Source organism: Poecilia reticulata, chromosome 9, assembly GCF_904066995.2.
Source record: "Poecilia reticulata chromosome 9, P_reticulata-male-v2, whole genome shotgun sequence".
Lineage (NCBI taxonomy): Eukaryota > Metazoa > Chordata > Actinopteri > Cyprinodontiformes > Poeciliidae > Poecilia > Poecilia reticulata.
Window position 1 is genome coordinate 1719435 of NC_088838.1, and position 17723 is coordinate 1737157.

The 17723-nt window shown below is 38.1% G+C and overlaps 1 protein-coding gene across 13 annotated transcripts in view; it reads right to left on the reverse strand.

Moving 5' to 3' along the window:
• The window catches only part of pdzd2 (PDZ domain containing 2), a 211657-nt gene that overhangs the window by 186220 nt on the left and 7714 nt on the right, over window positions 1-17723 (reverse strand). For 11 of the 13 annotated variants that reach the window (XR_014089132.1, XR_014089131.1, XR_014089133.1 and 8 more), the window contains 2 exons: window positions 13134-13487; window positions 1148-1599 (listed from right to left, as the gene is read on the reverse strand). Coding sequence is in view for 10 of the 13 variants with exons in the window: in XM_081611182.1 (XP_081467308.1) it covers window positions 1148-1599; window positions 13134-13250 (569 nt within the window). In the remaining 3 variants the exon portion in view is untranslated. The remainder of the gene's footprint in view (window positions 1-1147; window positions 1600-13133; window positions 13488-17723) is intronic. The other 2 variants (XM_081611184.1, XM_081611186.1) reach the window with 2 other exon arrangements.

Below are 17723 nucleotides of genomic sequence, written 5' to 3' on the forward strand. Positions count from 1 at the left end.
GTGACCCTGCCTCTCGCCCGGAACGTTAGCTGGAGATAGGCACCAGTAACCCTTGTCCCAACCCCACTAGGGACAAGGGTGAACAGAAAATGGATAGATGGATGGATGGGTTAACAACACAAGCAGATGACACATTAATTTACTCCTCATTATGCATTGAGACACAAAAAGCTTTGACTTTCTCATTTGAAATTCCGATTTTAGTGGGGGTTCATGTTGTGTTTTTGACTTGAATTTTGAAAAAATCTAAATTTAAAGTATGAAGAGAAAGCACAAAAGCTGCAAAAAATTTAGTACTTCCTAGAGTCTCAAGCATAATCATGACTGGGCAGAATTTGAGGTGTGCGCATCTCAGCAGGTATACGTGCCCTGACCTACCAGTGAGCCCAGCTCATACTGATTTATATGTGCAGAAGACCTTGGGAAAGTAAAGTATCTATTCCCAAGGACACAGACATCTGCAGGCCTCACAAAACAAATATGGCTTCTAAGGTCTGAACCAGAACCCCTAATATATTGATTCTATGATGATAAAGTCATTGAAATCATACTTATACAGTTCTTTTCAAGTCACTTAAAGATGCTTTACAATTAAATCTGTCATCCTCATTCACGTATTTATAGCATGTATTATATACTGAGGATTCACTCCAAAAAAAAACACTGTCAGATCTTTTAACAGTTAAAGAACTCTTACATCCCATAAGAGATAGCCTCTTACTGCTGAAATCAGTTTTCATTGTTGCAGTTGCATGATGAAAATAACATAATTTTGTTCTCAGCCTCATGCTGTCTGTCCCTTCTTTTCACAAACACCCCTGAACTTTTTGTACCCTTCTGCATGTGAAACTATTGTGTGATTGGTCTTAATTTCATTTTCATCTTTCTCCCCTTGTCATTGTAGCTGCATTCTCGTCGTCATGTTGTGTTGTAGGTTTATTGTGGACTCAATGCAGAATGTAAGAGGGAGCTTGCAGATGGAGGACGTTTAATAAAAATGATGAACAAAAAACTTATAAAAATCACAAGGAGCTAGAGCAGAACAAAAAAACCATAAGCCCAACGAGGGAAAAAAAACAGCAAGGAGACATGAAGAGAATGCAGAGTCAAATAGGGAAGTAACAGGGTATTACTAATGTCATCTTACCTGGCTCCGCTGACATTAACTCCCACCATCAGTTGTCCATTTACTGACAGCAATTCATCTCTGAGTTTGATACACCTACAACAGGCTGCTGGGCTTTTCTTTTTCACCTCTGTCACCCAGATGCAGCCCACGTCAACGATGGGGCCCTGCTCTCTCTTTTTCCTTGAAGAGCCTTTTTTTATATCAGGATCCCCAAAAATAGGGATATCCCCAAAGCTCAGGCCAAATTCAACAGCATCGTCCTCACTTTTTCTGAAGGAAACAACATGAACTTCGACATCAAGTCCCTTTCTACAATAGGAGCTTGTAGCTGAGTGAGCTGTGTCACTCTCCATGAAATTGATCTTAATATACTCCACCAATTTCTGAGCGGCAGCCAGACACAAGGGTAGATCATCCAACTGAATACTGCCACAAAAACTGTCTTCTTCTCCATTGTGGTACTCTTCATCCTGGAAGAGGCAGAAGAACCAACAAATCTGTATACTCAGTCAATTTTAGACAGACAGTATCAGTCCCAACAGAAGTTTACATATACTCATCCCAGATAACGCACGATGTTAAATCAACGTTGAAAAATAGTTAGAATGGTTGATTTTTGGTTGAAGTCGACAAATGACGGTGGATCAACCATCAAACAACCATCCAATCAAACCGTTGAAACTGTGTCATTGAATCAATGTTGTTTTGTGGTTGAAATCTGATGACTGAAATGCCGAGGTCAGATTAATGGTTGATTTTTGGTTGAAGTCGACAAATGACGGTGGATCAACTATAAAACACACTCTAAAAAGAAAATAGTTGAACCAACTTAATTGAATTGCTTCTGTAGGTAACAAGCAATTCAATTAAGTTTATCCAACTGAAATTATTAAATTTATCCAACTTAATTTATTGAGTTTAACCAATTCAATATATTATAATCATCCAACTCAATTTGTTAATTTATTTTTAACAAATTTATTAAGTATGTTTAAGTTAACAGATTTAAGTCAGGTCAGTCTTACTCAAATCATTCAGTTTACTTCAAAAATGGTAAATAAACTTAGATAGTATTTTTCCAGTCATTTTTATAACTGAAAGCGCTTTACACTAGAGTCACATTCACTTAATGCATAGATCAGTTGGGATTGGGTGACCAGGGGGCACATTGGCATGTGGCAGGAGGGAGCTGGAATTGAGCCGTCAACCTTCCGACCACAAGACAACTGCTCTACCCTCAGAGCCACTGTGGCTTACCAGGGAATCTGTCCCTGTTAGCTTGAGTCATTGTGTCAGACGAGGGATACAAATGTGGTATCGGACTTAATTATTTCAAGTAAAGTCAAAGTGAATCCAGTGTGTTTCAGCACTGGTCCTCCAAGCCCTGCAAGTTTTAGGCATTTCCCTAATTGGGCACACATGATTTTAATTGATGTCTGATTAACGGGGTTTTGCTGAAATGAAAACATGCAGGTCAGTTTGCCTTGAGGACAAGGTTTGGGGAAGAACTCATGATCTAAATGTTCAATCAATGTAAGCTGTTTTTCACACCCCTCTACACACACCCCTTTCCCCCACCACCCATCCCTCACCTGGGCCCATCTACCCCTCAATCTCCTCCCCCTTTCCACTCTCCTCCCCTCATCCTTGGGCTCTGGGTGAAACAATTTTAATTTTAGGTGAGAGTTTTAAATTTTGGGCTGCACAGTTGGTAGAGCTGTTGCCTTGCAGCAAGAAGGCTCTGGGTTTGATTCCCAGCCTGGCATCTTTCTGCATGGAGTTTGCATGTTCTCCCTGTGCATGCATGGGTTTTCTCTGGGTACTCCGGTTTCCTCCCACAGTCCAAAAATATGACTGTCAGGTTAATTGGTCTGTCTAAATTGCCCCTAGGTGTGAGTGTGTGTTTGCATGGTTGTTTGTCCTGTGTGTCTCTGTGTTGCCCTGCGACATACTGGCAACCTGTCCAAGGTGTACCCCGCCTCCTGCCCAGAATGTTAGCTGGAGATGGGCACTAGCAACCCCCCCGACCCCACGAACGGACAAGGGTGTCAAGAAAATGGATGGTTTTAAATTTTCACATTTTATTTTGTTAAAGATTTTTTTTACTCTAGTGGCCTTTATTTGATAGTTAATTGACAAGAAAGGGGGAAGACATGCAACAAAGGTTGCCATGGCCGGGAATCAAGCCTGCGACAGCTGCGTCAAGGACTGGGGCAGGGGTGGGCAACTCCAGGCCTCTAGCGCCGGTCTCCTGCAACTTTAAGATGTGCCTCTACTTCAACACACCTGAGTCAAATAATAAGGTCATTAGCAGGACTCTGGAGAACCTGCCTGAACAGAGGAGGTGATTCAGCTATTGGGTCCAGGTGTGTTCTACCAGGGAGACATCTAAGAGTTGCAGGACATTGGCCTTCGAGGACCAGGATCCCACCCCTGGACTAAGGCCTCCATGTGTGCAATCTGTACAGTTTGTTGCACCCCTCATCACCTTCTCATCTCCCCCTTCTCCCTCTCAAAACTCCCCACACCCACTTGCTCCTCCCATCCTTCCCTTCTATACCCCCTCTTATCCCTTTCTTCCCTTCCCCCATCCTTGCGCTCTGGGTCAGAACATTTTATTACTAAGTGAGGCTTAATCATGTTTCAAATTACGCACTACATGTATAGAACATTGGGTTGTGATTCCTTTATGTACATTTTCTTACTTGTCTGTAAATATTATTACTGACTGTGCATAATGTGTTGACACAAAAACATCTACAAGTCTCTACTAGGAGTTGTACAGTCCGACTCCCCCTTTTTACACTAGTGGTTTGTCCCAATCAAACAGCCACTTTGCTGCTGGTTTGTTTGCAACCAGCTTCTGAATTGAATTCTCCTCTGAGCAGTTTTATGATAAGTTTTTCAATATGACTTTGATCTTAAATGTGTTTATTGAAAAATAAGGGCATTGTTTTGTGCCCATAGTAATCCTGGTTATTTTGGGGCAAAACAGATATTTTTAATAATTGAGGTCATGTCTCATTTTGTATTATTTTCATCCTGCCCACCGCTCCAGGCCCAAGTATGAAATCCTGCGAGATTTTGTGAGATTTGAGTTTTTAAAATAGGGAGGGGATTATTGTTTGGTCTGGGAGAGCATGTGGTGGACAAGGAAGTGTAAGGCTGGCTGCTCCAGGTAGGCTTTAAATTGTTGTGATAGTAATCACTTGTTTTTCATTTTTTATTATGATGTGCTTAGGGACGTGCTTAGATGTGCCTCTGTTCCAGAACAAGTGAGTTAGATGATTGCATGACGGTCTGCAGTCATCAAGAAGTGCAGAAGGTTGTTAATCATCCACAAATTAAATCCAGGTGAGACAGAAAGGAAACACTTAAAACATGTAAGGCACTAAACCTGCTAATGACAGATTCAGTCTGTTTCTTGGATTGGTAACTGGTTAAACTAAACTGAACTGGACTATTATTACTGGTGTGGGATCTTTATCAGCACGTGGACATTTTGTAATGAATTTAATAACTTATTTGGAAATATTTGTAGTTAAAGATTAAACCAGCTATTTGATGGAAGTTTATTCTGTATAAATTATAAATAATTTTTCCAACTACAGTATAAATCACCTTTTGCTCCATTTATCTGTCTCTGGTGTGTTAAATAAACCCTGATCCTCCCTGAGTTTTATCTTTAAGTTTTCTGATTAACAGCCTTTATTTTAAATGTTTATTCCCTCATTTTAACATGAGTGCAGCATCATAAATCCTACACTAGATTGCAGCTTGATAGGTAAATGTTGTTGTATATGTAAACATTAAGATGAGTATTAATGAAAAGTTCATTTTTATCTAACAGTGAGAGTACATGGGGAACTATATGGTTAGTATTTGTTCTCAGACCTGTAACCAGTACAGTTTAATATTTCAATTTCTTTCAGAACTTTTCAAATGTTTATCATATTTCTAACTGGCACCTTCCTCCCTTTTATTTTTGTGTTTTTCAGCCGTTGCTCTGCAGTTTGACCAAAAGCTGACTCTTGAAGACTGCAGTAAAACTGTCAAGAAGTGGCTTCATTACAAGCCAGAATGAGAGGAAGACATCGCAAGGAATCAGTGACGCCAGCCAGAGTGAAACTGGGGTTACCACAACTTGTACCGTTTCCCTGGTTCATACAGTACAAAGCATAACCTCATGGACTCTGTTCTTCTGTGGACAATAGACTGTTCTGACAGAAAAAAGGATTCAAATATGTTTAAAGATTTGTCCCTCTTAAATAAAATGTTATATCAAACCTATGTTGTCATTTTTAAACTTTTGTACACAGTTTACCCATGATCTGCCAATAATATAGTGTTTAACACCAGTGAAGAAACTTTTAGTGGTATGTTATGATGCAAACCTATCAGACCTAAAAATGTACATCAATCCTTAGCTTTCATTCAATATGAAATTGACCCAAATCTGCATGTAGATCCACAGTCAGATGAAGGTTGAATCAATGTTTATTCCTAACTGATTCATATTTCTGTTGATTCAATCAACAGAAATATGCATAAAAATTGACATAAAATGATGGTTGAATCAACATTGATTCCTGACTAATTCAATGTAGAATCAACAGAAATGTGTGCAGATCCTCGTTCAGATGGTTGAATCAACGTTGATTCCTGACTGATTCAATGTAGAATCAACACAAATATGCATGCAGATCCACCGTCAAATGAGTGTTGAATCAACATTGATTCAATGTAAAATAAACAGAAATATGTGTGCAAAACCACATTCAGACGAAGGTTGAATCAATGTTGATTCCTAACTGATTCAATGCAATAACACAAATATGCATGTAAATTTACATACAAATGATGGTTGAATCAACATTGATATGTCAGTTATGGTTGAAACCAGGCACGTGCAGAGGGGGGAGCTGTGGGTGTTTGAGCATCTGCCCTTTTTGCTCCTTGCCCCCAAGTGCCCTTTTGGTCAAAATTATAATTTTTTTTGGTATTTCCTAAGCCCTTTTCTGACACATAAAAACATGTGCTAAAATCCTTTGCTTTTTTGTTTCTTTTTTGTACAACATAATAAGCCGGTCACCTTGTTACCTTTGACCTTTTGCCCGTGACGCTCATGCGCAATTGCCTCTTGCGCAGTGAGATAAATAAATCTTCCCCAAATCCTTAATTTTGATGATTGGTAATCCGCCAATACATGTGAAGGTGATTTCATCCACTGATCTTATCTACCCCAGCAAAGATCTAAAAATCAACCGCTTTCCTCTCCTATTGGAGACGTTTGACTGATAGACCGGTCCACCAGGTCATGTCTCCATGTTTGCAGTTATCAATAGTCACCCCACTGTTGCCAACCCACTGACGTTTTCTGCATTTAGCAATATTCAGACAAGACAATTGGTATCGGCCAAAATCAGAATTGACAAGTCAGATTTTTAAAGATTGGTCAGAAATCTGCAATTGACACACTCTTAGTGTAGATTATTTATCTGTCAGAATTCATCAAAATTACTCAATGTTGTTGTTTATCAAAGAGATATTAGCAATTGGTGAGACGCTGATGAGCAAGGTGATGTGCAGCTGTAATGTAATTTAGAAGCGTTTTGTAAAAAGTATGTTTATAACTTGAAGTGTTTCTGTATTAAACTTGAGTATCCATTCTCTTTGTTTATAGATTTTCTGGGCTCAAAGCCTGAACGAGGTCGACTCACGATGCAGACGAAAGTGAAGAAGCAGCTTTGCATTCCACCAAGATGGTTCAAGTCCCTTAAGGAACTGAATGACTGGGAATCCATGGAAAATTTGAGCCTTTTGAAGTTTATACGTGATTGATCATCTCGTCAAACCTGGTGCACCAAGAACCTTTGCGAAGCACAAGAACTGGTCACAGAACATTTCAAGCTCTTGGTAACTGGACCTAAGAGTTGGATTAACCTTTTTTTGCAGAACATAAACATAAAATGGACTGTTTTGTTTAATGTTCACAGCGACTAGAGGTAATGAAAGCACACACTCATGAATCCAGTGTCTTCCACTGTCAGTGGCATTAGGCTGTGTTTATGTAGCATTTGATTTTTAACTAAATATTTATACCTGTATTTCATTTATTTTTTGGCATTTATTTTGAAGTATGTTGGTCCTGTTTACAACTATGATTTTCATGTTTAAAAGCAATTTTTTGTATGTCCCATCTTATAGTAATTAACAAAATAGTTTGACTACAAAGACTAGTCAAGATTGCTTTACATTTAATCTATACGTTGAAATTTGTATAGTAAAATGCAATAAATTAGTTGTGATGTGCAGAAGATGAACATTAGCAAGCTCAAGAATATGTTTAACTCTTAATATATAATAGCAAAGGTTAGTTATAAAGACTAGATGACGTCAATCTGTGACATCACAATGAAATGAAGTATCCTAAAAATAAATAAATAAATGTTTACCTCCGAGAATAAAATATAGGGTAATGAAATGCACAGAATTTTGTTGCATTTGTATGTACGCAAGGATGTCTTGTATGTATGTATTTTATTTGAAAAAGTCCGCGAAGTAAAAATATATCTGGGTCACAACTTTTACCGGAACTGATAAAAGGAACAAGGGACACTCGGTTGGGAGAAACAAAAAGGGGTGTGACAGCAGGCTGGGAAGAGGATGCCGAGCGACCGACCGGGGAGCTTAAAAGACGAGCCCGGAGATACCTGAGTTTTTGGACTAAAAGCGTTGCCAGATCAACTAACAAAGGAGTCAAAATTCTTCTGGAGGCAAGATAAAGCCACACGGAACGATGACCGGTCCCGATGCGCTCGCGTTCCAGGCCTGACAAAGGGAACCGCCCGGGTACACAAACACCGACCCGGTGAGACCCTTCCATTTTTTTTTTATTTATGCTTTTTTGTGTGCACGAAGACTGATAAATATTTTTGGGCCCCAACGTTGTTTTTTTTTTTTGCGCAACAAGAATTTTACTTTTTTTTGATCGCCTGATTATGGACTTTTCGATGGATTATTATTATTGATGAACGATTTATTTTTGTTGGGATTCAGGCTGGGTTATAGATTTAGTTTTGAATGTGGGGTTGTTTAATTATAAAAAATTAAAGAGTGACTGGTATAATGGCATGATTCCAGGAAAACAGATGTGTGGTTATTAAATGTAGCGGGTCATTCGTAGCCGCATCCGTTAGATGACGTGTCCCCTCTTTCTTTTTATTAGAACCAAATCGTTTTTCTAGCGTTGATTACTTAAAACTGCGGTCATACTTATTTCTAAATTTGTATAAAAACAAGTCAAAGGACTCTCTTGTGCGTGTACATTTCTCGTTTATACGAGGATTTGTTACAAATTTATGGTCTTAAATTGCTAAATAAAATCTGCAAATTGTCAAATGGTTTTATTTTTATATCACTTTGCATGAGCTACTTTCAAACTAAGTGTTTCGTGTTCTACAACTACATTTCCTGTAAACTTAAAATTTAGTTTTGTTTCAAAATTATGCTAAGAATATATTAAATACATTAACTTTAATATATTTGACACTATAATTAATATATGGTATAGAATACAGACTTCAATGGTTTGGAAGACAAAAGTATTTGGAAATGTCCAAGTTTTTTTTTTTTTTTAAGTGTCTTTAAAGTGTTTTTTAAATATCACAAAAGACAGAGTAAAAAGACAGACAATTTCAGTTTTGGGTTAACAAAATATTGATATATTTGACATAAACTGTTAAATTATGGAAATTAACAGTTTTCTATGTTTAAAATTTTACATATAAAAGCTGTTAAATTACAGGAAAGAATCTGTTAAATTACGGAAAAAATTCTGCTGGAAATTCCATAAAAAAAACAGAAAATGTACTGGCAGAAAATTACCAGAACATTTTCCGTTTTTTTTTACGGAATTTTTTTACTGTGCAAGGGAAGAAAACTCGCATCTGCATCAGAACCGGTCATCAATTGAGTCAGGGAAGTAGCTTACTCTCTATACAGAGCAGCATTCAATGTCTTCTATAGACACTTGTTTTGAAACATATTTCACATGCAACATTAATCATTTATGCATCAAATGGAATTTATAGTAAAGTTTTGCAAACGGTTTTGTCACATTGGTAGCATTTTTCAATAGGCATTGCTGCAGCCACCAACAATTTAGAAACATCTGCGGTGCGCATAGGTTTCAACTTTGGGGTTCCATTTGTGTCAAAAAAAAAAGTAGAAGTCATATGTGTAGATGTTTTTGGTTGGCATTTAACATTTGTTTGTCAGGAGTGGTTGGTTCGGACATTTGTTGATAGTCCTCAAGTGAACCTCCGAGCGATAGAGGAGGGAGCGTTAGATTAATGGTTGAAGAAAATACAAGGTAGAAGAAATCTAAGCATTTTGAAAACAACATGGAAAGACTAACATTTTTGTAATATCTAATAAACACTTTGATCAGACATGACCTACTTCAACACTTTATTAATGGCGAAGAGAACAGGCAACAGCAACACGGACCAACGACATGAACTAACAGCAGGGAACAATGACATTGACCAATCACAGAAGTTACATAAAAAACTGCCAAGTGTTCATTGCATTACTGCAGATGAATTGATAAGATGACAGTGAGTAATAATCACGACACAGCTAGAGACATAACGTATGTAACATGTACATATGCAGCAAACACATATGCCACAAACGCATATGCAACATACATATGCAGTAAATACATATGCATCATAGACATATGCAACATAGACATATGCAGCGAACACATGTGCAGCGAACTCACATGCAACGAACGCATATGCTGTGTAGACATATGCAACATAGACATATGCAGCGAACACATATGCAACATAGTCATATGCAACAGAGACATATGCAATATCTAACATATGCAACATCTACATGCAACATTGACATATCCATAAAGTATAAGACCATAGACATCAACCAAAGTCACATAGCAACAACATAGACCAACAACATCTACACCAGAGGTCGCGTTAACCGAATATTTTCCGTATTTGACCGGTTATTCTTTTAGACAGGAATATTTAAAGCTCGTCGGTCATTTGACAGGTTATAATTAACACCCTTGACTGGTGCACATGCGCAGACATTAGAGACTTTACGCAAAGAGTTCATCGCAGAGGCAACTAAAATCAATCAATAAAAGAATCCTTTCTGAATATGGACACTGAACTAAATGCATCTTTCTGACTGGGAGCTGACAACGTTATGGACCAGATGCTTTGGAGCGTTAGGAAGCCCATTCAAAACCTTTGGTAGAAACAGCGCATTTAATTCCGGTCTCCGTTACATACAGAACAGAGAAAACTTAAGAGAATGCAATGTTGAATCCATTTATAGTCTAAACAGAGGAGCCAGCAGTTTATCTTGAAGACATAAATAACGGTGCACAAGTTAATTAGATCGTAATGTGCAGTGCGCTGCGGCTGCACAACCAATGCAGACGCGGCTCTGCCACTGCAAACAATTAAACTTAACTCATCCTGTGGTTTTAACAAATGGAGCTGAAGACGTTACCGTCCCACACCCAGAAGGAGAGCGGCACTCAAAAGCGCGGCAGAAGTAACATCTGTCCGTTTCGGGGAAGTGAAACCACGCCAAAAAAAAAGAAACAAATAAAACTCCTCATAAAAGTGCATGCCCAGACCGCACAGAGTAAAAAAAAAAGTTCAATTGATCAGTTTGGTTCAGGCAGATCCAACTGCCCGATGAACTAGCGCAGATTTCTCTGCAGATGTGAACCAGGAGGAATTTGTGAAGCTGTGTGTTCAGACCCCAGTAGGTGAAGTGCTGGTAATTTAAGTGGAGTCGTTTAATTTATTATAAGTTATTGTGGCCACAGTCATTGGTTTTTGTCACTATGGAGAAAAAGTTAGATGCATTTATCTGCTTTATGTATAATGGGATCTGGATTCACGGTTCAACTGGGTGAATATTAACTAAACCGCATAAAAATGCAGCTAAATAGCTGATTTTAATGTAATTATAATTTGAAAATAGAACATGACTGATTCTTTTAATCTTGTCGGTCAAAATGACGGAAAACAAAAAAGTCTAGCGCAACCTCTGAACTACACATATGACTAATACTTATTTTTGACACAAATGGAACCCCATAATACAGAGCCGGTAGATGTGCTTCTGTGTGTGACAAGTGAAGGTGTCAAATCCCGTCTCTAACATGGACACGAGCTATAAATGGCTGGGAAAGGTGAAAGTTCATCTGTTAAATTGACTGAAGATGAATACATGAACTAAAAGCTGGAGCCTAGACATTTTTATAATTGTGTTCGTGAGACTGCCTCTTTATTATTAAATTGAATATAATTTCAGATTCTTTCATAACCTTTCTTCAGGTTAACTTATAAAGTGAGCTATTATTGTTACAGGTTTATTTTCTAAACTACAGAAGAGTAATTGTTAGGGATGCTCAAATATGAAAAATTGGACTGATGTTGATATCTGACAGTAACACTGCTCTTATGTTAGATTTACCAATATTTCATTTTAGCCAATTTTTTTACCTGATTACTCATTTAATTGTAAGAATAATCATTAAAATACTCAATTAAAATATTAGTTTACAACAGCCTTAGGTACGTTGAGTAATTTATTCATATGTTAACATATGAATATGTGAAATTCTTTCAGTAAGGTGTTTGCATGTTCTCCCCATGCTTCTGCAAGTTTTCTCTTTGAACATTATTCTCATAGACCAAAGATATTCCTGTTAGTAAATATCTTTGCTTCAACATAAATTGCAGTTTAAAGGAGTGCATACAAGCATGGTTGTGGCTTGTGTGTCTCAGAGTCGTCTTGGGATGAACTACCCTGGCTCCTGCCAGTGACTGCTAGCACCAACCCCAAACATGAGGTCCAGCCAGGGCAAGTGAGCACAGGTTATAGACACTTACACTAAGAGTTCTCCTGTCTATTGCTGACCCCTAAACATTGGTTTTGTTTCAATAAAATAAAGTTTAAATACATAATATTTTATTTAATCACATTTTTGCTATTAACTAGGCATGATAACTAGTGCCTTCAAAAATGTTTTGCCTTGGTATGAAAATGGTAGAGTACTCATTATTATTAGAATACAAATGTCTGTATCTTGACAACCTTTTTTCAGACTCAGCGTTGCTTTTCCTCCCATTTGATGACAGATCTCAGAAAGATTCTTCTATGTGACTTCCCAGTCTTTGTTACACTCTAAATGATGTTTATTTAAAAGTAACAACTGGTAGTCAATTAAAGTATTTTTGGTGAACTTGTATTTCAGGATTGGAAGTAAAACATGCAGGCAGATGAGATTAGACAAGATGAAATGAAATAGATTATTCATTAAGTTGTGTGGTCTTAGTACATCTATTTATTCTTTGAGTTTAGAGTCTTATGATGCTATAAATTTGCTAATGTATTTGGACTGAACATAAAAAATACAATGAAAGATGAAACAAAGATGTTATGCCTTAAAGCCACTGCTTACATAATATTACTCCTTGCTTTACAAATAAAATATTTTTTTAGTAGCCTATCCCAATAAAACTGGATGGTTACTGGTAGAAAAAAATTGAACACCATGAAATGAAGAATATTTAAATATTTTTTATATTTACTCTCAACTCCTAAAGGGTTTATTATTAGAATCTGTTTTTATCCAGGTTATAACCAGAGACATAAGTGCTACAATTCCTGAATACTGTGAATATTGGTATGGACAGATGAAGATTTACAAACAAATCTGATAGAAAATCCTATTAAGAAAATACAAAAACATTCAAAGTTTTTCACATGATTGTCGCCACAATGTAAAATCTGCAGTTCTGAAATGTAAAGAATCAGGTGAAATTAGTGTAATGCTTAAATTTTAAAGCAAAGGTGAGTATTTAAAATGTTTATTAGTTGAAAGCAAAGGTGAGTGAAGATTTGCAGTAAAAAGTGAAAATAGTGGGTGAGAGTAGTGAAGTACCTTATATTCCAAACTGTCTTCTTTTATGTTAGTGTTGTTAGATCTCACCATTTGAGCTCTGTGCCAGTCCTCCAGCAGCAGGAGAATGCTGAGGGCGTTGTCCTGAGTAATAGGCATACTGACATTTTGAGCCTGCTGCAGACCCCTCACTGACAGTAACAGTGATGCTTGCTACCATCAGAAAAGTAGCAGTAACCAATGTTGGCTCAGCTTCACAAATCCAGTTCTGAGCAACAATTACTTAACAGAAGTTGTGTTAACTTAAAAAAAAAATGCCAACGTGATCCAGAGGGGATGAAGTCGTATTGCTGTCCACAGTGGTTGAACAGTGGTTCTGCAGTATCAGACTATCACCTGGAAAACACACATAAGTGTATAAAACTTGTTACATTGTAGCAGGAAGCAAAAGAAGGCATGCAAATAAACATTTAAAAATAATAAATTTGTTTAATGCTTCTCTCAATTTTGTACAAAGTGCTTATTATGTCCATTGATGGCTTTGTTATGCAAATTCAAGTTTTTTGAAGTTTATATCATGTTACCTTATTTCTTCATCAACCACATATCTGGGGTGTTGCTTTGATTCTTTCATGCATGTTTGGTTGTTGCTATGTTGCTGTGCTGTGTTTTAAGATCCTGTTCAATGTACCCCTTTTTAGCTTTGAGCCTCTGCCCCTCCAAAGGTCTCTGCATGGCTCTGTGTGAGAGGCAGCTCTAGTCTACAGCGCTGGGACTAAAGAACCTACAATTAGTAATGTGTAATCATCTTCCTTCGCAATCATACTATAGGTCAATTTAAAAGCTGTGTCAGCATTATAATTTTGGTAGGAATTGCTAAAACACTCCTAATCCTCATGGCAATGATGAAAAATTTCCTAGCTATATGAGAACTCAAAAGGCATTTTTGTAAGTTCCACAGTTACAAGTAAAATTTTTACTGGTGCTAAAGCCGCTCTCAAGAGTTTAAAAAAAATGCAAGTTCAGCAGATATCTTCAGTAGCCTAATTTTGGCTATAAAAAAAGAAAAAAAGCAAAGAAAAAAAGGTTGTCCTGAGGAATCTGGGTTGACCCTTCATCTGCACTCTGGTTAAAGCTACATTGGTGGCAAGTGTGGGAAAAAAAACACAGGCTACCATAAGACCACACTTTAATCACTATGCGGAAATTGAGCTTCAAATAAACTCTGGTTTTGTGGTTCCGTATGTCTGTATGTCTATTCCTACAGTATACACCCAACTGTAGGCAAAATGCCCTGCCCTGTTCTGGCCAGAGTTAAATCAGAGCAAAATTTGTGTGGATTTCCTTGGACTTACTGGAGTTATTGGTTTCATAAACTGAACGGATGATGGAGATTTTTAAAATACATTCACCGACAAAGACAGTTACCAAATCAGAAGGAAAAGTTCAATTTGTATATATTTTTGATATACATGCAGACTGTTTAATGGAGCTGATGTCACAAACCACCAGACTGAATAAATGACAACACAACAAGAGCTGTTGCGTTCGAGGCAGTTTCCAGAGCATCTAACAGTCAGTTGTTATTTGTTTCAGAAAGAACAATGTACACAACAGAATATGCCAGAATTAGCAATGAAGGCAAGTTATCTGTAGTCCCCCACTCTAAAGAGTGAGTAAGGGTTGAGTTATAGCCACACTTTTGAAAGTTCATGTTGAGCTTGTGCAAACCAAGACAAAGTATGGCGTTTGTAGTTAATGTGTACAGTGGAGCCATATTCTCATAAACTGAGCCCTCTCATAAGTTTTATACAAAAGCCAGCGCAAAGGGGACCGGCTCTGTAAGAGCACCTTCCAAATCGTCCAGTTTGTGTGAATGGTTCCCAATGTGTGGGTCAAATGCAAGGGAGTGGTGTTGCTGCGCACGGCGCCACATACCCAGTTCAACGCATCAACTATAACCCTATCTTAAAGCACAGCAGAAACAGAACATACCCAGACATGATAGGGCCTAACACCTACATGATGAAGTTAGATAAGAGTGAAAATTAAGACTAAGTTTACATTATCTCAGACTAATGTAAAGAGCTAAAGACATCTTTGATGTGGTCAAGAAACTTCAGAAAGCACCACTGAATGTGTCCTTCAGGTGACACACACTCAGGACAAATGTAAACGCAACATGATCAACATGTATAACATCTGGCGAACAGTTGGCATTGATTTGAAGTCTTTTGGATCCTTTACAGTGGTGGAGAAAGTACTCAAAAATTTACTTAAGTACAAAGTACAAATACACAGACAAAAATGTACTCAAGTAAAAGTACCACATTAACATTTGTACCTAAGTAAAAGTAAAAAAGTACTGGCTTTTAAAAATAATTAAATATTAAAAGTAAAAGTACGTGCTGAATGCATTACCTAATCGCTAACACAATGTCATTAAGTGTACCGATCATAATTAATTTTAATACATCAGAAATGTTCCATTTTAAAGCATGTTTTTATTGTGTTTACTTTCTGTACATAGTTTATACTTAGACATGTGATTCTCTGCATCATAATTTCAGGGATGGAAACATCTTGTCTCCTGTCCTAACATAGCACGAACTTCACTTTTTTGCCACTAGTGGCATTTATTTTGAAATAAATCCAACAGAAAGGAGATGGAAACAGGGTGGGTGGGGGAGGACATGCAACCACGGAACCACATAGCAGTGTTGTAGTCAAGTCCACCTAACCCAAGACCAAATCCAAGACCAAGACCAGCACCCAGCACTAGGTGACACAAAAAATTTAGTTTACCTATCAAAATTGCTTCTCAAATTGATCTGAAAGATCCACATTCCCATAGAAACTCTTAGATATTAAATACTTAGAGCTGAAATAAATTTAACCAGTATCAATTAAAACTCTTCTTCATTCTGTTTTGCTTTCATCTCTGCACTACAATCTGCAGAGGTCTCCTACCATCAAAAAAAAAAATAACACCTTGGGCGGTTGCCCATATTGCCCATGTCAGAAACCACAACTGTCTGCACCATTAAACATAGCAATAAACGGTAAACAACACTCAACTATGAACACTGTCCAAGGTGCAATAAGCAAGAAGTAACCAAGCAGAAGGAACACTGACTGTTCTCATCCTCCCTCCTGCTGCAATGTTTGCCACCATGACAGGTGATGAAAACAGTCAATGATCAATGAGCATGTTCTGTGTTCTTAACTTCTTGTTTTATTTATTCGCCAATTAAATAAATATATATTTTAATGAAATAAAATAATAATAGCTACTGCACTGTATGCAGAGCACCACAAGAACAAAGAACGGCATTTGAGGCTTCAGTCCTACAGGACTTAGTAAAGATTCGTCCAGAAGAATCGAATCGTTCCTGAAAGTCATATCACTATATTGCAGACCAGAGGTTCCCAAACGGTAAGGCGTGCCCCCTAGGGGGGTGCGCCGTGCCATTGCAGGTGGGGCGCAGGAAGCTGTCTGGATGAAAAAAAAAACCCTGAACGCTGTATGCGCTGGGTTTTTACCTTAGAATGGCCAACTCTGTTATTCCTATGTCAATTTGATACAGTAGGGGCTTTCACACTTCTCATATATGTCTTTGTCACTTTTATCAGCAGTTAAAACTGTTTAATCCGTTAACATGTGGTAACCTGTTTTTCCGAGCCGCCTTTAAACACAACATGAGTGCTACGATGCTCGCGCTGGGTTCACACCTCTGCGACGTGAAGGAGACCTGCTGCTGCTGTGCGGAGCTGCACAGGTGTGTGTTAGAATAATGGCAGCAAACCAGCAAAACGCAAAAAAACTTTTCACAGATTTTCCCCCAAACTAACAGACTGTTGAGTAAAGCTGTTGGATGCAGGTAATGTTAGCTAAAAGATGACTAGCTAATATCAATACATCACCTTAAGCTTAACAAGTAGCCTGTAGGCTACTGATGTTGTCTATGTTCAGCTACGTACATTCATTTTGCCCCCCAAAAAGTCGACCCCCCCCCCCCCCCACCCTGCACAAGTTGTTCAACTAGACAACTAGACAGCTATTTGTAATTCATAGGGGGGGCCCAGAAAATGTTTGGAAACCATTGGGGGGGCCCAGGAGAAAAAGTTTCGGAACCACTGTTGCAGACTGTGGTCACAGAGTTGTCCCATATTTGCGACATGTCAGTCAACACCTCCACACAATAATTCAGTGCATGAGTGACAACTTTTTTCATCACAGATGCAACATGTGTATCTCAGCCAGTACATCTAGCTTTGCTAGCATCTCGTACACAGAGCTTACCTTTCTTTAAGTTTTCCTTCCAAGTGACGCTAAAAAAGTTGGATGAAGTTCCCACCGCCTGTAAAAGCGAAGCGCTGCTGATTTTACATGTCGCCATATCTTATGATTTATGCAGTGGTATTATATTACTGACGATTAGACAGACATCTTCTCGATGGGTGACAACAGACACGCAAGTCACGTTGTTGCTTGAATTTTACGGCGCCACCTTAAGCCCCTGAACTTCACATTTTAACGGAAAAAAAGCGCAATGCAACTTGGATGTAACAAGTAACGCAACAGTTTTGTAGATATGTTGTGACATCCCCCTCAACTTCACGTGGAGGGAT